General features: G+C 52.1%; 1 protein-coding gene across 1 annotated transcript; it reads right to left on the reverse strand.

Annotated features, from left to right (window-relative positions):
• Positions 1-939: 939 nt before the first annotated feature.
• On the reverse strand, positions 940-19,776 carry CRYBG2 (crystallin beta-gamma domain containing 2). Its single transcript, XM_065927543.1, has 19 exons — positions 17,191-19,776; positions 16,791-16,838; positions 16,582-16,694; positions 16,271-16,400; positions 12,425-12,564; positions 11,514-11,640; positions 11,243-11,278; positions 10,751-10,887; positions 10,469-10,595; positions 10,097-10,236; positions 9,883-10,009; positions 9,591-9,623; positions 9,352-9,464; positions 5,943-6,072; positions 4,525-4,664; positions 4,024-4,147; positions 2,417-2,575; positions 1,165-1,324; positions 940-1,068 (listed from the first exon to the last, which is right to left on the reverse strand). The coding sequence occupies exons 1-19, from the start codon at positions 19,774-19,776 to the stop codon at positions 980-982; spliced, it is 4,659 nt and encodes a 1,552-aa protein (XP_065783615.1). The 3' UTR covers positions 940-979.
• Positions 19,777-23,597: the final 3,821 nt, after the last annotated feature.

Here is a 23,597-nt window from a genome sequence, read left to right on the forward strand (position 1 = left end):
GTCACCAATCACAGGGGTGCTGAGAAAGGTGAAGAGGCCGCTGTTCGTTTCTTTCCCACCTACCCATGGTTAGGAAGGCAGGAAGGACATACAGCTGCTCTAACCACCGTACCCATCTTGGAATTGGGATCAACAGAGAGGGAAAGGGACCCTGGAGAAGCCCCCACTTCTGTCTCTTCTGGGAGGACCTCGGCCAAGAGGCCAAGTGTTTGCTAGATTGAATGACTGTGTCCTGCCCTCTCTGAGCTGGGTTAGGGACCAAGACCCCCCGTCCCGGCTTATTTGACTGAGATCAAACCTTTAGGGCTTGAGACCAGGGTTGGGAGAAATTGATAGCAGCCCTGGTGAGCAAGGCCCTTTGAGGTGTGGCTCCCACTTGCCTCTCTCATCCGGCCCACCCTGCCCCCATCACACTGGACTTCCAGGTTTCCACCCCTGAATTTGTCTGCATCCCTCTGCCGTCCTCTAGCCCGGCTGACTCCTTCTCATCCTCCACATCGCAGGTGAGGGTTCCCTCCTCCCGGCAGTGTTCCAGGCCTGCCTCAATGGTTTCACGGCCTCCCCTGTGCATGCCTCCACTTCCGTTCTTAGCCTGTCCCTGAGTGTATCACCCTACCCGTTGGAATCCTTCACTGGACTGTGAGTTGCCTGAGGTCAGGGCCCAAGGCTTGGATCATGTTTGTGCCCCCGAAGCCCATGCTCCGAGAATCCATCATTTGGCAGGGCGGGGGTGGGGACAAGAGCCCGCTCGGCAGTCAGTCTGGTCCCAGGGCTCCCTCTGGCGGCAGAGGGAGACCTTGCAGCTGAACGCCAGAGCGGGAGAAGGCAGGTGAACCTCACTCCCACCCCCAAATATCAAGGTGCAGCGTCAGGGATACCTGGGAGCATAGTATAAAACAGTTTATGTTACAACAAAAAACCCTATAAAAACATGTCCTCCCAGGGAGAGCCTCCAGGGCTGGGGGGTGGCAAGGAGGTTTCAAAGCACATGGACAGTCCAGATCTGGGATGCCCTGTCCCTGGCCAGCTCCCACAGCACTGCGTGGTCCCGGTCGTAGCCCCGGCCACCTGCGGGGAATGGGGTAAGAGATGGGGAGATGGTCAGAAAGAGCTGGGGACTCCACTGCCCTCAGGGGCTTTCTCCCACACAAGTGCCCAACTTACCCTTCACATCTAGGATCCGACCTTCAAACATCTGGCTGCAGATGTGGCCCGACTCACTGATGCTCCATGTCTGGCGGGGCAGGCGGCTCTCAGCCCACAGCACCACCTTGGAACCTGTGCTGGGGGGGCCAATCACCTGCAGGCTCATGGTGGGGGCCACCTGAGGCCCCCAGGAGGTCGTCAGGCACCGGCCGTCCCCCAGGGACTCTGCCAAACCTAAGACACCTTTGATACACCCAGCTTTGAATTTCTGGCTCTCATGGACTGTGACTCTGGGCAAACTTCTTGATCTTTCTGAGCCCTGTTTTCCTGGGGGGATGGTTGTTGAAAGGGTTCTAGTTCAATGTGAGAAACCATAAAAGAGCTGGGAAAATATTAACTCCTCCAGGAAGGCTTCCATGACTGCCTTTTGAAGCACAGGCTTTAGCAGCAAACTTCCACATACTTATTGGTTATGTGACTTTCAGCCAGTTACTAAACTTCTCTGTGCTCTGGTTTCCTCACCTATAAAATGGGAAGTATAATAGGACCTGCCCCCTAGCGCCCTCTAGGGATTGCATGCAATGTTCACATGAATCCATCATGATGTTCATGTGAAGACATCTGCACAGTATCCCCTCCACTGCCACTTTCTCAGGAAAGGTTCCCCTTGTCAGAGATACTGGTATTCCTTATTTTCCTTTCTTAATTTATTTTTCCACTATTGCACTTTTCAACACCTAACACTCATTGAAGCCGTTTCTTTCTCTCCCCCCTAGGAAGCAAGCCTCATGAGGGCCGAGCACAAGGCAGGTGCTCAGGAAAGATTTGTGGAGTGAATCTATCATTTAGTTTTGGCCATGCCTCACGACTTTTGGAATTTTGATTTCCCAACCAGGTTCAAGCCCGGGTGCCTGGCACTAAAAGCCCCAAGTCCTAACCACTGGACCACCAGAGAATTCCCGAATCTATCATTAATAATAGGACCCAGATCTGCCACAGGTTAGCAGAGCTGGGAGGTCCCTTAGAAGCCTCTGGTCCAGCCCCTTTTGTTTTGCAGATCAGAGACAGAGACCCAGGGAAGAGCCTGCACTGCCCAAGGGTACACAGCCTGCCTTCTCCACCTCCCCAGGGTCCTGCTGTCTGTATCTTTCTGCCTCTCTAGCCCAAGACTGACTCCTGTTCCCGACTGAGCACAGGCCAGGACTCCTGAAGGTGGGTTTGTGAGGGTCTGGGGGCCCTGGTGTCCCTGTCCCAGCCCCTAAACCGGTACCTGGTTCTTCAGTAGCCCGTCCTCATAGAACCAGATGTTGCTGCCTCCGGCTCGGGGCTCAGAGACCACCACACGGCCTGCCTTCATGTCTTCCACATGGTCCGGCACGGTCAGGAATCCCCCCAGTGCCGCATTCCAGAGGCGAAAATAAGCCCGGCGCTGGTGAGTGGGGGGAGTCGAGAGTCAGGGCTTTCTGGGCAGGGATGCTCCCACTTGGGCCCCTAATGCCCTCAACTCTGGACGCTCCAGTAACCCGAGCTCCCAGGCTCTCCCTCCTGCCCCAAACCGACCTGGACCCTGTTTCTAAGTCACCCCTTCTTCCTTCTTTCTCACACATATGCTGAGGGCACACTCATAGCACACACCCACACACTTGTATGTCTGTAGAGATGCACACAGACACACTTGCAGATACACCCAAGATCCACATGGTTGCACAGGACGGCAGACACAGACACATGGGTACATACCAGCAGGCGCACTCACTACCTGCTCCCCCGCTGACTTCACATAAGACACTCAGGTTTGCTAAAAGTTGGAGGCATATAGAGGAATACATATGTGCACACACACTTATTAAGAGACATGCTCACATTACATGCTAAAGAGCAACCACGGCAGGGTGGACGCTGGCTTGGCCACAAATCACCCAGGGTCTTAGGTGGTGGTGACAGTAATAATAATCTTCACAGGCAATGTCTGTTGACATTCAACACTGTTCTGAGGGCTTTATATCATTATTACCTTCAATTCTCAAAACAGCTCTATCATACATACCACCCCCATTTTATAAGTGAGGAAACTGAGGGCCATGGAGGTAAACAACTTGCGAAGATGGCAGAGCAAATCCTTGTCTACTTCTCTGGGTCTTTATTTCTCCATCTGTACAATGTGAGGATTGGAGATAATCTCCAAGATTTCTCCTAGCAATGACTGTACGGGTACGCTCACATGAAGACACATGTTTTCAACAGTGTCACAAGGCCAGCCACACGCAGTCACAAACACTCTCACAGATGTACAGGGTAGCCACAGATTGCCGCCAGAGGGCACGTGAATACAGAGGCCATCATGAGCACAGAAATGCCCTCAGATGGGCACACACACACACACACACACCCTGTGGCCAGGCCTCCACATACATGCCCTCATTGCACATAAATGAGACACAGGTCCAGACATGCACTCATAGACACAGAGAAACACAGGTACAGACACAGTGTTGCAAAGTGAGGCGTGCTCGCTAATGGGTGGTACATGAGCTAATTTTCAGGCTTATGGGGATAAGCCTTACTGTTAAAAAAGTAATGGCAATGTGTTTATCACAGTGTCTATTAAGGAAAAATCACACACACACACACATTAAACCCATGATCTAATGGACATTATTCCTTAGGATAAGGATAAAGTTAAAAAAGAAAAAAGTGAGTTGATTTAGAGGAATATATTAAGGAGTTAATGGTTCAAGAGGAATGACAGTAGGACAAAAATTATGACCAAAGTACATAAATACTGAGTTTGGGAAACGTGGGAAGTGCACAGACAGACAGACAGACACACAACCAGACGAGCTGACCCAGATGCACTCAAGCTGACATGCTACCCACCTGCTTGATGGGGTAGAGGGAGCCCACCCGCTGGGTCCCGCTGTACGTCAGCCAGTTGGTGATCTCACAGCTGCCCACCAGCCACTGGCGGCCCCGGAAGTCGCTGTGCTCACATAGCACCCAGCTGGACCCGGTGAGCGCCAGAGACACAGCGAGGAAGACAGACAGACAGACAGACAAGAAGGAGAGGAGGCATGGCCGTCAGGACGGTCTCCAGCTCCCCTTCTCTCAAGCTGGGACTCCTCTGCCTGGAGTTGGGGTCCCAGGAGTGGGTGGAGAGGGAGGCGGGAAAGGAGCCCTGGGGTTTGCAGGGCAGGGTAGGGTCCTGGAGAGGCGCCCAAGGCTGGGGTCCAAGCCCTGAGGGCCAGTGAGCATTCTCAGTCCGCGCTCCCTCCCCGCTCCCTCCTGGCGTGGAGGGGAGTGGAAGAGAAGTGGGAGGAAGACGCAGAGACCCCCGACCCCTCCCACTAGTAGCCCCCCACCTCCCCTTGACACACTCACACGCCCCCCTTGATCCGCACAGACAGCACGTGGTTGTTGAAGCCCTCGGCCTGCAGGCTCCGCACCTCCCCGCTGAGCTCAATCTCCTTGCCCTCGAAGCACTCCAGTCCATACAGGAAGATGGACGGTTCAGAAAAGTGCTGTGGGCCGGGGGGCATGGAGATGGGGTGAGCCCATGAGAGCCCCGCCCTCAGCACCCCCCTAGTTCCAGACGTCTGACTCCCAGGTCAGTATTTCAGGCTCTCTTCCTCCTGAGCTGCACCCCACAGGGCCCCTGACTCCTGGACACTGCCAGCTGGGGGTGCCCCAGATCGTCAGATGCAGCCTGGGCTGGCCGGGTGCCCCCTGCTGTAACACCGTCTCCCCAGTAAACGGCACTTCTAAGAAGAGTGAGAATAATAATCCTGGTCGTTACAACATCAGTTCATGAGTATTCAGGCTGACCGACTTGCCAGATTCTGTGCTAAGAGCTTCTCTTGATCTCATCAGAACTTAACAGCCCTGGACGTAGGTGCTATGATTATCCCTACTTAGAGGGAAACTGAGGCTGGAAGGAGGAAACCGCTTGCTCAAGGCCCTATAGCCAAGCTCCAGGTGTCTTCAGAGCCCAGCGTGGAGTTGTAAAGAGCAAGGACTCCAGAGTCAGGCTGCCTTGAGGAGAACCTGGCTCTGCCGATCACCAGCTGTGTGACCTGCAGCAAGCTGCGTGACCTCGCTGTGCCTCAGTTTTCACATGAGAAAAAGGGAGAAGATGACACTTCCATGGCTCATAGGGCTGTGGTGAGGATGGATGGAACATCTTAGAGCACGAGAAGCCTTTCAAACCCCGCCTGGAGCGCGGTAACGTCAAGGCCAGCCGTTCTGCTTGTGCTGCTCCCACTGGTCCCCGGTCCGTCACCAAGTCCTACAGACTCCAGGTCCTTAAATGGGCCCATGTCACTTCTCTCTGCTTGTCCCTGGTCTAGGACATCATTATTTGTCCTGGTTCTCTGTCGCAGCAGCCCCACTGCCTTCCCCCGCCCACCCACTTCCACCCATGCAGCAGAGCCATCTTCCTGTTTCACGCCTCCCTGCCCAGAACCACCGCCTCAGTGGTCGCCCCTGCCCCCAGCCCACCCCCGAGCGCTAGCCCCTCCTGGCCCTGTCCCACCCCAGTTTCAGGACACACCACTCTGCGCTGTAATCTTTCTGGGTTCCTTGAAGGCAGGGCTGTGTCTGATTTATTTTGGGGTCCCCAGGATCTATGTCAGCAGGGACTCAGTAAATCCCTGGTATCCTGACCTGGCTTTGAAGCTCTGGGGTCAAGAGGACCTGGGGTAGTTCCGAGGAAGGCTGGACTTAAGCCCGACAGCTCAGTCAGCAGTGGGAAGAGGCAGGCTCACCTCTGCCTCAGGGGTGCCTGGAACTGGGGCACTCACCAGGGGCACCTTCCGGAGAGAGCGCAGGACTGTGGAGGCCAGGCAGCCCATGGCTGTGAGAGTGGGGAACTCGCCCTCGGACAGAATGTACTGCTCACCCTCAAAGTTCTTCTCGTCAAACAGGATCCAGCTGGGGAAGGAAGGGGAAGAATAGGGGGATGTGAGTAGGTATTTGAGCCCACCCTCTCCTTGGCCTGCACGGCCCCTCTGAGATACAGCAGACTGAATGCAACCTTGATGGGGCTCCCCCTGTCCGGGGGAGGCCAAGGATGACCAGGCACTGCGGCAGCACAAACTGAAGTCAGACTTAAGAACTGAATGGAATCACACTGCCCTTCAGGGGAAATCTGGCAGCCAAGCCAAACTCCATGCACAATTACTCAGCAAGCCTATTTCTCAGAACCTATTCCAAGGACCCCCTTCATGAAATGACACATACATAAGGCTAGTGGTTACACATTGTTTGCAGTGGCAGAGTGGGAGCAGCCAAATGTCCATCAATTGGGAATTGGTTGAATAAAGCATGAATCTGGACTATAACACAGCAGTCAACAAGAATGAGGAAGAGCTATCAAACGGATATAAAGTAACCTCCAAACAGTCTAGAAAAACAAGGTGCATAACAGTGTTGACAGTATGCTTCCTGTTTAAAAAATTGAGATAAAATTCACATACCATAAAATTCACTTTTTTAAAGTATACAATTCAGTAGTCTTTAGTATATTTACCAGTATATTTATATTTGCAGTATGCTTCCTATTGTGAAAGAAAATGGAGAAGGGGGAAAACAAAATATATTTGGTTTCTACAGGTCTATGCAAATTTACATATGGTGTATATTTGCTTATACCTTCAAAAAGAAACAACAAATGAATGAATAAACATTTTTTAAAATGAGGGTGGGAGAGGAAAAAGTAGCATGAACAAAGCTGTAACTTATTGTTTTTTTTAAGTCTTGACTTTGGAACTCTTATGAACTGAATGTTCGTATCTCCCCGGAATTCATAGGTTGAAGCCCTCACCTCCAATGTGATGGCCTTTGGGAGATAATTAGGTTTAGATGAGGTCATAAAGGTGGAGTCCTTATCATGGGATTAGTGTCTTTATAAGAAGATAAAGAGGGGAATTCCCTGGCAGTCCAATGGTTAGGACTCCATGCTTTCACTGCCAAGGGCCTGGGTTCAATCCTTGACTGGGAAACTAAGATCCCACCAGAGGACAAGATCCCTGGGGATACAGCAAGAAGGCAGCCATCTGCCAGCCAAGAAGAGAGCCCTCACCAGGGAACCAAATCAACCAACACCTTGATCTTGGACTTCCCAGCCTTCAGATCTATGAGAAAACAAATTCCTGTTGTTAAACTACCCAGTGTATGGCATTTTGTTACTAGCTCAAGCTAAGACAGGAACACAATAAATATTTTCAGTAACTAAAAACTAGGATTAAATAAAAATGAGCAGTATTCCTAAAAATTAAAATAAACAATGTAAATGAACCTAATTATATATCAGGTTGGGGGCATAACCACACAGAAAAAAGTAAAAAACACAATATTTTGAACTGAACATACCTAATGGGATGTAGGTGAATGTACTGAGGACAAAAAGAACCACAGAGACACCTCAAACAGCATTCGCTGGTTTTTACTGTTACTAGTAGTATTATCAGTAGTAATAGTATCAGTATAACAATTTTGAAACATGTAGCATGCAAATTTTGGTCTTCAAAGAGCATTACCCATTAAAAGCAACCAGGATTCTTTGGGAAGTGACTCCAGGTTAGAGGCAAAAAATATATACAAAATGATCCAGGAACATCTTATTGTACCAGAAAAACAGGAAGTTATTAAAAAAAAAAAAAAAACTATTGGAGTCATATCAAAAGTAACCAGGAAAGGGACTTCCCTGATGGTTCAGTGATTAAGAATCTACATTCCAATGCAGGAGACGCGGGTTTAAGCCCTGGTGCAGGAACTAAAATCCCTCATGCTTTGGGGCAGCCCACCTGCCACAATTAGAGAGAAGCCCTGGTGGCCTAACAAAGACGCAGTAAAAAATAAACATATAAATTTTTTTAAAGTACCCAGGAAGCAATCTGGAGGGGCTTCCATTTGCCAAAGGTGAAGTAATTTGAATACACAAAAGAACAGTGACTCCAGAGGACTGGAGCCTTTCATATACATAAAAACCCATGAGTCCATAACAATACTTAAAAAAAAATAAATCTTCATCGGTCAGCTTTGGAGGTTGCCAGGGCACTGATTCAAAAATTATTCTGAAAATTGATAAAGAGAAAGGGGCAAACACGGACTCTTGGGAAAGGAGCAAACTGCCTTTTTTGTAGAAACTATTTCAGGTAAATAAATACTTGAAAGGGGAAAGTTCTTCTTTATAGAAGTATTCCAGCTAGTATATGTAGAAGGAATAACAAAACTTAGAAAATCATCATTTTGTAACCTCTAAAGAAATAATGAGTCTAGGCCATTATAATCAATGGATACTAGATATCATGAGATAAAGGTCAGTGAGGAATCTTATAATGTAGGGATCTTAATATCATTTAAAAAAGGACAACTAGACACGTGCATTCTGATGTGATGCAGTGGGAAGTACACGTACCACATATACAATATTCTTGTCAAAGGAACAAAACACCCTGAATCTCATCAAGTCTCTGGATGTAAACTACTTGTTTACAAGAAATATGGGGCACAGAGGAACAAGTTTAAAACACCACCAGGAAGCAATCATCTAAAATACAGAAGATGGGGAATTTAAAGGGCAAATTATTGGGTTTCTTAAATAATTAATTTCTTAAATAATTTCTTAAATAAATGGTATCAGACAAAAAGAAGGGGAGGGGACTGCTATACATTAGAGATCAAATGGACTAAATGTGATGTGTGGACCCTGTCTGGATTCTAAGAAAAACAAACAGATTTCACAAAGGCATTTTTGAGATAATGGGAGGAATTTGAACATGGACTGGGTATTAGGTAATAATAAATTACTGTTCATTTTATTATATGTGATAATAACTTGAGGCTGTGTGTGGAAGGGTCCTTTCTTGTTAGAGATATATATTGAATGAAATACCTGTGAAATTTTACGTTGGGTTGGGGATTTAAAATATTCCACTAAAAAAAAAAAAAAGGCAGAGGGGTGAATGAAACAAAACTGAAGTTCTTTATATTTTACTGTCTACAATGTTTACATTTGCTATTAAAACTTTATTTTGCTTTGCTTCTTTTAAGACTGAATGATTGGGGCAGAAGAGCTAATCCCAAGGAAGCCAAAGGAAGGAAGTCATTTGAAACAAAGACCTAACTACAGCCTCGATTTCCAAGCTGAACTAAGCGCTTCAGGGCAGGCGCCCACAGGCCCACGTCTCCCCATTCCCACGTCCTCACCTGCCGCCGTGGACTCGACAAGACTGGAGCTGGAAGGAGGCGGGCAGAGAGCTTTGGTCATCTTCAAAAGAGATGTGGTCGCCCAGGAAGTCGGGGCCGGAGAAAAGCTGAATCTGGCAGCAGAGACGGGAAGAGATCAGAGAGAAGGAGGGTGATGGAACGGGGGAAAGAGAATGGGGAAGAGAGGGAGAGATTTAAAATGAGGGCGAGGAGACAGAGACCCCCCACCACCTCCTTACCTTTGAGATAAAGTGCAGATTGTGCTCCCCGACCTGAAGGGAGGGACCAAAGTTTTGAGATTCAAGGAGAGTACTAGCCCCTGGCCTCCACGCCTCTGGTGTCAATACTCCTGATCCTTTTCGCAGTTCGTGCCTAGTCTGGGGTCTGGGTTGACTCCGCCCCCTTCCAGGAGACCCCGCCCCCAGGAGCTCCAGGCTGGCTCCTTCTAGTCCCGCCTCCGCTGAAGTGGGCACCGCCCAGACTCCAGACCCCGCCCCACCAAGAGGCCCGGCTCCTGCGGCCGCCGCGCACCTGCAGGACCGGCTGCAGCGAGCCGAGGGCGCTGCTGCCCGAGCCCCAGTCGTCGCAGTTGCGGTACACGCCCTTCTCCAGCACGTACTGCTCCCCGGAGAAGCCCACCTCCTGATACGCCACCCACCTGCAGGAAGAGCAGGGTGCGGGTCAGCGGGGCGGAGCCGACGCCTCTGGCCCCGCCCAGCTCCCCGGAACCCCCCCAGTCACTCACACGCCGCTGAGCACGTGGATGGCCTGCGTTCTGGGGCCATGTCCCGCCAGCTCCACGTCCGGCAGCGCCTCGCTCACCTCCACGCCGGGCCCCTCGAAGTCCATGGCCTCAAACAGCACCACGGCCGGGTCCCCGAAGTCCTGGGCCGGGGTGACAGTCAGATTGCTCCCGGCTCACGGATGGACGGACGGAAACCCCTGGGAGTGCCCAGACCCCTAGGACGCATCCCACTAAAGGACTTTGAGGTGAGGTGACCAGGGTGAGCTGGGGAAGGGCAGCAGGAGACTTCCACTACTCTGGAGAACAAGGAGAGGAGGCACAGATTTTCTCAACAGAGGGTACCAGCTGAATGTCCCAATTGCTCTTGCTTACCGTTCGGATGACCCGCAGGGAGGTCAACGCCTCGTTATAGCCTCCCCAACGTGACCAATCAGCGTATTCTCCCTCTTCCAGCAGATACTGGTGACCCCGGAAACCCTCCTTCTCGTAGCCCACCCAGCTGAGCAGGGGGAGACAGACAAACAGGGAGTCACAGGAAGCCCTCGGGATTGTGAAATAGCTGCCCCACCCCCGGGCAGCCCAGGTCACTCCCCACCCTGGAGGGTAGAGGCCAGTGGGGAGGATGAGGTAGAAGGAAGGGTCCTGAGTCCTCACCAGCCCCCAAGAACTCGCAGGGACCCCACAGAGGCCACGCTGGGGCTCTGACTATCCTCTGGCTGCTGCAGGTTGTAGATATCTCGGTTCACTTCCCAGCTCCGGCCCTGAAAGCTTGGGGCCTCATACACCACAGCCTGTGGGGGAGGGGGCGGTGTGGGGTTGGACCAGACCCACCCAGCCATCCCAGGATGACTCGCCAGCATCAGCCCAGAGCTATGCCCTCCCAGCCCCCCACTTGAGCCCCATGCCCTCACCTGACTCCTTTCTCTTCTCTGACCCGTGACCTGGTCCTTCCACACCAAAAGCCAGTTCCCAATGAGTCAGTTGGGTCCACCATCACCACCACCCAACCACAACCACCCACCCCCAGACCCGGCCTCTGGCTCCAGCGCCCTCCTCTCCATGTTCTAGTCCAGGCCATGATCCGTACACACACATACACAGCCCCCACCCAAAGGCCCTCTATGACCCTGAAGCCCAGGCTCTTACCTTGGGCTCCCCTGGTCTCTCCACACCTGGGCAGCCCTGCGGAGAAGACAGAGTGAGACCCCAGCCCAGAGGTGGGGAGAGACAGACTGGGCCTGGTGACCTTGGCTTTAGTTGTTCCTGAGACCTTAAAAATGGCCAATCCCATGTCCTCCCTCCTTCCCTTAGAATCAAATCCTCCCTCTCCTCAAATCCTATTCCCAGTAGGAGTTCCCAGGCCCTGCCTCTTCCACCAGACTGCAGGGCAAGGCTACTGGGCCCACTTACTCCTTACCAGTCTCATGGGCTTCAGGGAGCCCACGCTGGACTCTGATGCTCCCCAGGCCTCTGTGGTGGGGTACTCTCCAGGCTCCAAAATGCAGGGAGTGTCTTCAAAGAAGGGTTTGGGGTATAGAAGCCACCTGGGGGAAGGCAGAGAAGTAGCTGCACCCTAGACTCCCAGAAACACATATTAGTGGATGAGGTGGAAGCTGCAGAGGGAAGAATTGAGTTTTGGGGGAGAGGCCCTGATCAAGGGAACTCTGGAGAACATTTCACGCCCCCATCATCTCCTGCAGTAGCCAATCCATTGATGTCCTCTCTTCTGACCTGACCCTCTCTAATTGCACACAGAGGCTGAGAGTTCTTTCTAGCACCCATACCTGCTTAAAATTCCCCATTAGCTTCATAATACAGCCCAGCTGCACAAAGAGGCCTTCCTCCTGGACCTCCCATCTCCCCAGTTGTGCTGCTTTCTCTGACCAGACTGAACTTTCAAAGCTTAGATCTCTCACCTCTGGGCCTTTGCAGGTGCTAGTATACTCTTTTTGTTTCCCCATTCATTCAATTAACAGATATTTAGGGCCATCTACCCCATGCCAGGTCCTACTCCAGGCATCAGGGACACAGCAGTGAACAAAACGTATGAAGTCCTTGCACTCATGGAGCCAATTCATCCCAGCCGAGGAGTCTCCTCCTCCAGGAAGGCTTCTCTGACCTGGGCTGGTTTGGAGCTGCTCTTTGGTTCTGCAGCCCTGTGTTCCTCCATCCTGGAACTCCAGATTGCTACTGTCTGCTTACTTGCCTGGCCCCACCAGTAGGCTGAGCACTTCTCACAGGCAGGAACCATGTCCTGTCACCTCTGTGTCCCCAGCACCCAGCAGAGTAAGTGTTAAATGAAGGGCTTCCAGAACAGCCCAGACTCACAGTCCTGCAGAGACAGTGGCAGATGCCACTTGCAGGGGCTTCTCAAGGCTCTGGGGGTCCTCCAAGGCCTCAGTCAGCGTCACTCGCTCCCCTTTGAGGCCCTCCTCAGAGTACAGACTGATCTCTGGGGTAACGTAGTCCTGCAGAAGGAGAGGGGTGGGAAAATGAAGTGTAAAACAGCACCTTGGACCTCCCTGGAAGAGGGAGTCATAATGGCCCCAATGACCACGATGGTGTGGTCACTCAGCTAGAGCTAGACTTTCTGGAGTGTGAGGTCAAGTAGACCTTAGGAAGTATTATCACAAACAAAGCTAGTGGAGGTGATGGAATGCCAGCTGAGCTATTTCAAATCCTAAAAGATGATGCTGTTAAAGTGCTGCACTCAATATGCCAGCAAATTTGGAAAACTCAGAAGTGGCCGCAGGACTGAAAAAGATTAGTTTTGATTCCAATCTCAAAGAAGGACAGTGCCAAAGAATGTTCAGATGACTGTACAATTGCACTCACTTTCACATGCTAGCAAGATTATGCTCAAAATCCTTCAAGCTAGGCTTCAGCAATATGTGAACCAAGAAATTCCAGATGTACAAGCTATATTTAGAAAAGGCAGAGGAACAATAGATCAAATTACCAACATTCGTTGGTCATAGAGAAAGCAAGGAAATTCCAGGAAAGCATCTACTTCTGCTTCATTGACTATGCTAAAGCCTTTGACTGTGTGGATCACAACAAACTTTGGAAAATTCTTAAAGAGATGGGACCAGACCACCTGACCTGCCTCCTGAGAAATCTGTATGCAGGTCAAGAAGCAATAGCTAGAACCAGACAGGGAACAACTGACTGGTTCAAAATTGGGAAAGGAGTGTGACAAGGCTGTATATTGTCACCCTGCTTATTTAACTTAAATGCAGAGTACATCATGCAAAATGCCGGGCTGGATGAATCACAGACTGGAATCAAGATTGCCGGGAGAAATATCAATAACCTCAGATATGCAGATGATACCACTCTAATGGCAGAAAGTGAAGAGTAACTAAAGAGCCTCTTGATGAGGGTGAAAGAGAGTGAAAAAGCTGGCTTAAAACTCAACATTCAAAAAACTAAGATCATGGCATCCAGTCTCATTACTTCATGGCAAACAGATGGGGAAAAACTGGAAGTAGTGACAGACTTTATTTTCTTGGGCTCCCAAATCACTACGAATGGTGACTATAGCCGTGAAATTAAAAAACGTTTGCTCCTTGGAAGGAAAGCTATGACAAACCTAGACAGCATATTAAAAAGCAAAGACATCCCTTTCCTGACAAAAGTCCATAGGGTCAAAGCTATGACTTTTTCCGGAGTCATGTATGGATGTGAGAATTGGACAATAAAGAAGACTGAGTGCCAAAGAATTAATGCTTTTGAATTGTGGTGCTGGAGAAGACTCTTGAGAGTCCCTTGGACAGCAAGGAGATCAAACCAGTCAATCCTAAATGAAATCAACCCTGAATATTCATTTGAAGGACTGATGCTAAAGCTGAAGCTCCAGCACTTTGGCCACCTGATGTGAAGAGCCAACTCACTGGAAAAGACCCTGATGATGGGAAAAGCTGAAGGTGGGAGGAGAAGGGGACGACAGAGGATGAGATGGCTGGATGGCATCATCTACTCAATGGACATGAATTTGAGCAAACTATGAGAGACAGTGAAAGACAGGGAAGCCTGGCATGCTGCAGTCCGTGGGGTTACAAAGAGTCAGACATGACTTAGCGACTGAACAACGACAACCAGTGGTTAAGACTCCACCACCAATTCAGGGGAGCATGGGTACAACCCCTGGTCAGGAAACTAAGATCCCATATGCCGTGTGGCATAGTCAAAAGAAAAAAACAAAACCACCCATCGCCCTTCAAAGACTGCCCCCGCCCACACATGCTTCCCCAAGTCTGTTCAGCTGGGGCTGAACAAAAGCCAGGGGCTTCTCCCCAGAAGCCAGAAACAACTGGGGTGTTTTCTGCAATGTCAACCAGACAAGCCTGAGACCAAGCCTTCGCTGGTCCCTCACTGGCCCTTTGGGACCTAAGACCAAAGTTCTCAGCAGGAGCCTGCCAAGTACCATGCCCTTTGCCCTGCCTCTGGGAGCCTCGTTTTCAGCCTGGTGGAGGGACGGGCAGGATGGACAACCGCTTCCGGAGATCTGAATTTGACCCTTCTTTGTGTACAATTCCAACTCTATATCAAACTCTACCCCTTACTAAACTGGCCTCTGGCTGCACCACATCTCAGGAAGCTACAGGCCCTTTCTGCATTTCTGGGTGTTTCTTCCTCATCAGGATCATTTTTCATTCACTCACTCCTTCATCAAATGTTTTATGAAACAGGGACTTCTCTGGTCGTCCAGTGGCTAAGATGCTGAGCTTCCAATACAGGGGGCCTGGGTTTGATCCTTGGTCAGAGAACTAGATCCCAGATGCTGCACCAACATAGCCGAGTGAGTAAATAAATTTTTTTTTTTTTTTAATGTTTATGGAACATCTACTGAGTGCAAGACATATGCTAAGGTCCTGTCCTACCCCTTCTCATTTGGTCTTCCCAGCGGGAAGTATTACGGCATTCACAGACTAGGAAAGTCAGGCTCAGTGAGGTTACGAGGGCTGCCTGAGGGCACACAGCCTGTAAGTGGCAGGGCCAAGAGCACAGCAGTGCAGTTTTTTTCAGTTGCAACCCAGCACGTCCCACGTGCCAGGAACACACTAGGCATCTAATCAATGCTGACTGAATCAAAGGAACCCAGGTCCACCAGACTTCAAAGCCCTTGGTTCTCTTTTGTACCTCATTACCTCCCACATGAAGATGAATTTATTGTGAGAAGCTCACAATAAATTGTCTACAAACATCTGCATGTTTCTGGAGAGGCTTTGAAAACTCTTGACCCCTCCTTGGCATGGCTGGGCCACGGCCCTAGTTAAGATTCTCTTCCTGTCTTACCAGGAGGATTGCAACAGCTCTAGACTCAAGAGTTACTTGTCCTTCCATTAAAAAAGAAGAAAAAGAAGAGAAAAAAAAAAAAAACCCAAAATGTCTGTCAGGCCCTGATTTTAGATTTCCACTTTCTCTTCTGGGTCTCTCTAGTGTCCAAGACGGTTTTGTCAAGCTTAATTTTAATAATTTGTAAATTCGTGTTATGACAATGGTTTTTTCCCCCACCTTAGAGATATGAAACTGTAATATCGACTATGCCCTTTCAAACCACATTGTTGTTGTTGTTTAGTCCCTTCAGTTGTGTCCAACTCTTTGCGACCCCGTGGACTGTAGCTGGCCGGTTTCCTCTGTCCATGGGATTTCCCAGGCAAGAACACTGGAGTGGGTTGCCACTTCCTTCCCCAAGGGATCTTCCTGACCCAGGGACCAAACCCCTGTCTCCTGCATTGGCAGGTAGACTCTTTAGCACTGAGCTACCAGAGAAGCATCTGTGAGCGCGTGCATCTCTACGTGGCACCTCAGCTCTGGCTGTGGGCCTGAACACCTAGGCCCTGGGTGGGCAGTGCGTGCCCACAGCCACCCCCACCCATTTCTGTTGCTCTAACTCCATCCTTCCCCAGGCTCCAGCTGAAGCTAGTGCGGCTTGGCCTTGGCCTCCCCAAGCCAGGCTGAGCATCCCCCAGAATCCCTTTCTTCTCCAGTTGGCTCCACAGTCAGGACTCTTTACAGGTGAGAGCATGATAAACCCTCTTCAGGCTCCAGTCCCTTGTGATCTCTCCCAGAGATCCCAGCTCTAGGTGTCCCTGGGGCTGTCTTCCTCCTCAAGGCCTGGGACTTAGGGTAGATGAGGCGACATCTGGTCCTCCACACCCAGCCACTCACCCAGACGACTCTCCTCAAGGAGCCAATGCCTTGGGTACTCCAACTGGTCCCTGGGGTTCCAAGTTCTGTCTCCCCTTGAGGCAGGACCAGCTTCCGGCCCTGGAATGCTGGCTGTTCATGCAGCATCCAGCTGTGGGCACAGAGACCTAGGGTCACTGAATGGAGCGGGGTGGGGGGTCGTGGGGAGGATGTCCCTGCAAGGCAGGGTCTCTGGGTAGCTATGGGGGGCTTTTGCCCTCAGTGGGCACTTCTCACTGTCCTCACATCCCCGAGGTTCACACGCTGGAGCCCGTCGGGAGCTCCGCACTCACCAGCCTCGGACCACCCGTACGGAGGCCACACGGGCCCAGCTGGAAGCATCATCAGCGTCTTCCCAGACCTCCCTGCGGCTGCCTTGGCAGCCAGGCTCTGAGAAGAGGATAATCTGCAAGAAGGCCCAGAGGGGTCCTCAGGGCCCGTCCCCGGAACCCCCGCCTCCTGCTCTCCCACCCATTTGCCCCCCGACCCCAGTGCCCCCTACCTTTCCAGGCCTGGTGTTCAGCTTGCCCTGGGTCTTCAGTGCTGGGCTCTGGAATAGAGAGCCGTGATGCATCTTTATGGGGTTGCCTCCTTATTGCCTTTCTCAACCTGCCGCTCCAGGAATCTCATATCCTCCCTGCAGGACTCCACCCCTCAAAAACCTGGCCCATAGAGGATGCTACACTTGCTAACAGCCCCAGGGGCTTCATCACTCTGTCCCAGCAACTGTCCCCTTCCCCAGCTTCTGAGATTTTATCAAGCCCTTCGGAATCTGCAGTGCAAACAGCCCGCTGCTCCGGTCGGGAGACTCTGCCTCCCAGGATCCCGGTCCTCACAGGATCCAAACCCTGGCCCAGATGAGGCCAGGCGCCCCTCCGTTGCCCACCCAAGGCCTCACTCACCCACCCCTCCGGGGGCCGGGCACGCGCCAGCTTCTCTGGAGGCGGCCTTTCGCTGGAGAGCAGGGGCAGCTGTCCTGGACCCTTCTTGAGCCCCGGTGCCCCGTGGGGTGGCAGAGCAGATAGTTTTGTGCCCAGTGTTTCCGAGGTGGGGGCCTCCTTCAGGGCAGGCACCAGACCCCCAAAGAGGAGGCTGCCTCCAAGACGGGAAGTGGGCCGGCTGCCTGCCTGCCACTCTGACCCCGGTTCTGGGTGGGGACCCTTGGCACCTGCTACATGCTTCTTCATCATCTCCAGAGGAGAGCAAGAGACCTGGGCAGGCCGGGCAGGGGAGGGGTCCCTGGGGGGGCCGGGCCTGGCTCTCTCCTGCCTGCGCTGGAGCTTTTCATCGTCACTCAGGTAGGGGTTCTCTGGCTCTTCTTCCTCCTCCTGTGCCTTCTCCTCCTTCTTTACTTCCAGGGCGGGCACCTCCTGGGGGCTGGGTCCCAGCACACACGGCCCAGGCTGGTCCTCCTCGATGGCAGGCAGGGTGGCGTACATGGCCAGGTAGGAGGAGCGGGGGGCTCGAGGTAGCCGGTGAGTGCGCAGGATCTCGGGCGGCTCCATGCTGCGCAGGGTATCCAGGAAAATCTCCAGGTCAGCGGTCAGGGCCACCTCCTCCTCCTCCCTCGATGGCTCCAGGAACGTCTTGCCCTTGGTGGCTTCAAGGACAAGCTGGGACTCCTGGCTGGTCTCTGCTCCCATCCTCACCGGGGCCGGGGGACCTCCTGGACCGGAGGATACCTTGCCCCCTGAGGAGGAGGGGGCGACAAGAGAGACCGGGGCCTGGACAGCTACTTTCTGGGTGGAAGATGGGACATTAGAAGCACCAGGGTCCTGGACAACTTCTTTTTGGGTGGGAGATGAGACGGTTCTTTCTTCAGACCCCTGGACAACCTTTTCCTGTTTGGGGAATGGGATGGCAGGAATTGTCAGGCCTTGAGCAACCTCTTCCTTGGGGCGGGGAGGGACAGGGCTGCCTGCTGTGCTCCAGACGACCTCTTTCTGGCTGATTGGGCTGACTTCTGGGCCCTGGGCAACCTTGGTTGGTTTGGGGGCTGAGGCAGCAGGAGCACTCGGACCCTGCGCTACCTCTTTCTGGTTGGGAGATGAGTCAGCAGGAACCCCAGGGCCCTGGACTAACTCTTTCTGGGTAAGGGAGACAACAGGGACTTTTTCAGAGTCCTGAACAACCTTATTCTTTGGGGAGGATGGAGCAGAAAGACCTCCTGGGCTGGTGATGGCCTTCCATCTCATAGAGGGTGGAGCAAGAGATTGTCCAGGGACTATGACAACCTCAGTCTTCACCATGGGCAGGACGGTGGCTGCAGGGGGATCTGAAAGCCCTTCTCTTTTGATGGAGGGCAGGGCCTGGGGTCCCTGGGGCCTGAGAGTGAGCTGGGCCCGAGCCTGAGTAGGTGCCTCAGGTTGCTCTGGGGGGTGAACTAGGCCCAGGGAGAGGGTTCGGGTCTGGAGTCTGGGAGAGGAAGGTACTGGGGTGTGGCCCTGAGAGGTCTGGAGAGGGGACTGGGTGGGGCTGGTGCTTCTCTGCACCCTTGGGACCTCATGGACCCCGGCACCCAGGGCTCTGTCCTGTTCCTGGTCTGGGTGGGTTGCAGGGACCTCCTGGCTCGGAGTGGGGTGGGCCCCCTCCGGGAAGCCCACAGGGCCCGGGGCAGATCTGTCCTTCGGCTCTGCCGTCCTCGTCTCAGGCAGGTGCCTCAGGGCTGACCCTTCTGTGCTGCCCAGACCTGGACTCCTTGGCACAACAGCCAGAGGCCTGGAAAGTTGGCTGGTGGGGGCGGCCCGCTCAGCGGGCACAAGGCTACTCAGCAGCTCCAGGGCCTGACTGCGGCTGGGGGAGCCCTCAGCCCGGGGGCTCACCACCACTGCCCGCACCGCGCGGGCAACATTGCGGCCTCTTGGCAGAGCCTCGCCCAAGAGCGTTGGCCCCACGGAGTTGATCACGGTGCTGTTCACCCGTCGATCCACGTGCCCGCCCACCATCACGGTGGTCCGCACGGTGCGCGTCACCCGCCGTTCCTCCAGGCTCCTGGAGCTCCCGCTGGTGAGACTCACACCCGGGTGGGGGCTTGGCTCCCGGGGCCCGTGCACCGGCACGGAAAACTCAGTCCTGGCTGTGGCTCCCGCGCTCGGCGGCTCGGTCCTGGGGGGCTGGGGGCTGCCCTCACCCCGGTCCGCAGCCTCCTTCAGTCTTCCCACAGGCCTTTTCTCCTTGAGGGGGAGCGTGTACTTCTTGGAAAAGACGGGCCCGTGGCTCTGGAAGCTCTTGGAGCCAGCCCTGTCCTGGGGGCCCTGGTGGTTCACGGGTTCTTCTTCCCGGACAGCAAAGCCATTGACTTCCTCTCGACGATGGCTGGACTCAAACATCTCCTCGGAGGGGGCTTCCTGCCGGGCCCCTGACACCAGGGACACCTTGTGGAAACGGTGTTTGGCCTCGTCCTGGGCAGGGGGCCACTGCGGCCATGTCAGCGTGGCGCTCACCACTCGGGCCTTGGCCTCAGCCGGGGGCCCGCTGGCCTCCTCCATATTGGGCCCCGGCAAGGCGTCCTGAGGTGTCCTTGGCTCGCTGTGGTCCAGCTCGCTGCAGAGGGTGCCGGGAAGAAAAAAGATAGGGTCGGGGGAGTGGTCAGGGTGGTTCCCTGCAGTATAGAATGACCAGCTCTGCAGAGGTCAGACTGAGTAACCTCAGACCAGTCATTTGAGTTTCGGGGCCTTTGTTTCTTCATCAGTAAAATGGGCACAATACCCTCAGAGCTCCCACCCCCTCCCTACTTTCAGGCATTCTCCTATGCCAGGGTCCTTCAAGGGGTGAAGCTGAGGCCTAAGCCTGGAAGGAGAGAGAGGAAGAAGAGAGACAGGCATGTGGATCCGACTCACTGGTGTGTGGACAGGGCTGTGACTCTGCCCAAGGAGCCCTGGGGCTAGTCCTCCAGGAGCTAAAAACTAGAATACCGGAAAGCTGAAAACTAGACAAGCAATGTTCTGACCCTGTTTCCGATCGTGGTGAAGGAAGATGAGGAAAGACAGCTTTGGCCTCAAGTAAAGCTGGGTTCCCCCTATCCCTGTCACTCATTAGCAAGATGACCTTGGGCAGCCACTTTTCACCAGCAAGTTTCAGGGTCCCCGGCCAGAAAACTGGAATAACAAGAGTATGTGCTTCACAGGGTTATTGTCAGAATCCAGTATGAGAGAAAGAATAAAAACTCACTTTATAAGCTAAAATGCTGGCTCGTAAGTTTCCCCATAAAGAATAAACTATTCACTATGGCAAACAGTATGGAGTTTTCTTAAAAAACTAAAAAGTGAGGTACCATATCATCCAGCAATCCCACTCTTGGGTAAATATCCAGAAAAGATGAAAACTCTAATTCAAAAAGATACATACACTTCAACGTTCACAGCAGCACTCTTTACAATAGTCGAGACATGGAAGCAACTAACGTGCCCATCAATAGATGACTGGTTTAAGAAGATGTGGTGTATAAATACAGTGGACTAGGATTCAGCCATAAAAAAGAATGAGATATTGTGATCTGCAAAAACAGGGATGGACCTAAGGAGTGCTATAATTAGTGAATTAATCAGAGAAAGACAAACGTAATATGATATCACTTACATGTAGAAACTAAAAAAGGATAACAAATGAATTTATGCATGGGAATTCCCTAGTGGTCCAGTGGTTAGGACTTGTGCTTGCACTGCAGAGGGTGCAGGTTCAATCTCTGGTCAGAACTAAGATCCCGCAAGCTGCACAACACAGCCAAAAAAAAAAATCTATGTGCAAAACAGAAAGAGACTCACAGACATTGAAAACAAGCTTATCGTAACCAAAGGGGAGGGGGAGGCATAAATTAGGAGTATGAGATTAACAGATACAAACTACTGTTTATAAAAACAGATGAGCGGCAAGGATTTACTATATTGCACAGGGAACTATATTCAATATCTTGTAATAACCTGTAATGGAAAATAATATATATATATAATGGAATCACTTTGCTATATATTAGTACTTGACACCAATACAATATTGTAAATCAAGTATACTTCAATTTTTAAAGACATAATAGGTTATTTATAAATTATGAACACACATTCCACTTTTGCAGATGTGGGTGGGGGGAAAGACTCAGAGAGGTTAGGAAATTTGCCGAGTCACACAATAGCAGAGACAAGGATTGAATCCAACCCTAAGTGGTGAACCACCAAATCAAACTCCTTAATGTATCTGGTAAACTAAGACTCTGCAGTTTGGGGGGTTTATTTTTAAAGGAGGCACAGCAGTCCTGGAGGGGGCCAGGCAGTCTCCACCCTGACTTCCAGGCTGCGCTGAGTAGGGCAATCCTATTCTCAGGCCTCAAGAACCCAAGAGATCAGCCTGTTTTGCGCCAGCCTCAGTACTGGCCTGTCTTCAGCTCCTCCTCTCTGTGAGGCAGACCCCAGACCATCATAGGGGCCCTTAAGGCGGGAAATAGACCCATGCCCCCAATTGCCCGCCCCCTTTCTCCATTTCCCTCCCTCCTGAGAGGCTGATGGAACCCAGTACTTTGACCCTGTCTTGTGGCCCCAGAAGTGACTCAGGTTTTATGAGGGACAGAGCTGAATGGGGCTGAGGCCCAGGGAAGCCTGACCTGACTCGGGGACCACTGGTGGCTGTGACAGCATGTGGCTTGGTCCAGGAAGGGCTCTGAGTGGCCCCAGGAAAGTCTTGTGTAGGAGGGAGGGGAGGGGCTGGGAGGGATGCCCAATTCTTTCCCCAGGTCAGAATTCCTGACAGCTATACACTCAGACACCTGAGGGTCTGGACTGTAGCCCTTCCCTAAGGCCCAGCCCTCTCCTCTGTCCTTACTGAGGAGCTCTTTTTCTTCCAACAGAACCTCTGTCCTCCTGGCCGGTACTAATGATAACAACAATCATTCGCTGAGATTCACCATCCATGATGGCAGTGACAGTAGGGGGCAAAGCCCGGGTTCTAAGCCATGTATTCATTCCTTCACTCATTCATTCAATGTTCATGGTGTTAGGTGATGTGCTAGGTTCTGGTTGCATGTGTGCATGCTCAGTCATTTCAGTCATGTCCCACTCTTTGTGTGACCCTGTGGACTACAGCCCACCAGGCTCCTCTGTCTATGGAATTCTCCAGGCAAGAGTACTGGAGAGTTGCTGTTTCCTACTCCAGGGGATCTTTCTGACCCAAGGATGAAACCCGTGCCTCTTGCATCTCCTGAATTGCAGGTTGATTCTTTAACATTGAGCCCCTGGGTAAGCCCCAGGTCCTGGTTAGGTTCATCCAAAGTCAGTTTCTCTTGAAAGTGGTATTCCGGGAGTTCAGGGGTCAAAGAATTAGACATAAAAACAGGAACCACATTTGGAAGGCCTCCATAGGCTTTGGCAAAGCCACAGGAGAGTGGAAGAAGAAGCCATTGGTAATCGTATCAGATATGTCTGTTACCTCCCAATAATCAGAATTCTATGCCTCTCTGAACCCAGCCCCCAGACAACACCCCTGATAGTCATTCCACAAGCATGTGGTCATTTGTTTCTGCCTGCATACCTCTAGGGACAGGGAGGTCGCAATTTAACAGCTGACCTGTCCCATCCCTGAATAGTCATGACGGCTAGAATGTTCTTCACACTATGCAGGAATCTGCCTGCCTATAGATCCCCTGACCCCGTTTTGCCCTTCCTCTGAAGACACACCTCAAAACCCCAGGAGGCCTCTCCTAGGCCAGTCGAAATGCCCAATTCCAGAGCCCTCTCTTCTTCCAGGCCCTGGACCAGCCGGGTCACCTGTGACTTCCAGATCAGGTGTGTGGGGCTGGGGAAGGGAGTGGCTGTGGAGGGGGCCGGGGGAGTGTGGGAAAGAACCTTGTCTAACTCAACAAGGCCTGGATTCTCCCCGCTTACCTGTGAGTCACCCCCAAACTAGGCCAAACCAGCCCACAGGCCCACAAGCAAATGCTGCGTCACACACAGGCACGCACCAACGCACAGGCACAAACACACACACACTTACCCCGGCACACACAGGCAGAACCACAGAGTCAGACACAGGTACTCAGGGACGTACACCCCGGCACACACAGGCAGAACCACAGAGTCAGACACAGGTACTCAGGGACGTACACCCAGGGACACAGCAGACACACGAGTCACACAGAAACACGCGGAAACTCACAAGCATAATGACACGTGCACACACATTCACACACACACACACACACACACACACACACACACACACACACAGTCAGTTCACAGTCTCCAGCCCTTCTCCCCTTGAAATTAACCCTCACTGGAACAGACACGCACACCCGGATGCATGCACATCTTACATATTCGGCCCC

This window comes from Muntiacus reevesi, chromosome 3 (assembly GCF_963930625.1).
Source record: "Muntiacus reevesi chromosome 3, mMunRee1.1, whole genome shotgun sequence".
In the NCBI taxonomy this organism is placed as follows: Eukaryota; Metazoa; Chordata; class Mammalia; order Artiodactyla; family Cervidae; genus Muntiacus; species Muntiacus reevesi.

Bases quoted from the DNA above. Each gene is read 5' to 3' on its own strand.
- CRYBG2 (XM_065927543.1), bottom strand. From the start codon at position 19,776: ATGGAGGAGGCCAGCGGGCCCCCGGCTGAGGCCAAGGCCCGAGTGGTG. The intron at 11,641-12,424 runs GTGAGTCTGGGC...GCCTTCCCCCAG, and splicing joins GCCACTGTCTCTGCAGGACT to GTGGCTTCTATACCCCAAAC. The intron at 11,279-11,513 runs GTAAGGAGTAAG...TCTTCTCCGCAG, and splicing joins CCCTGAAGCCCATGAGACTG to GGCTGCCCAGGTGTGGAGAG.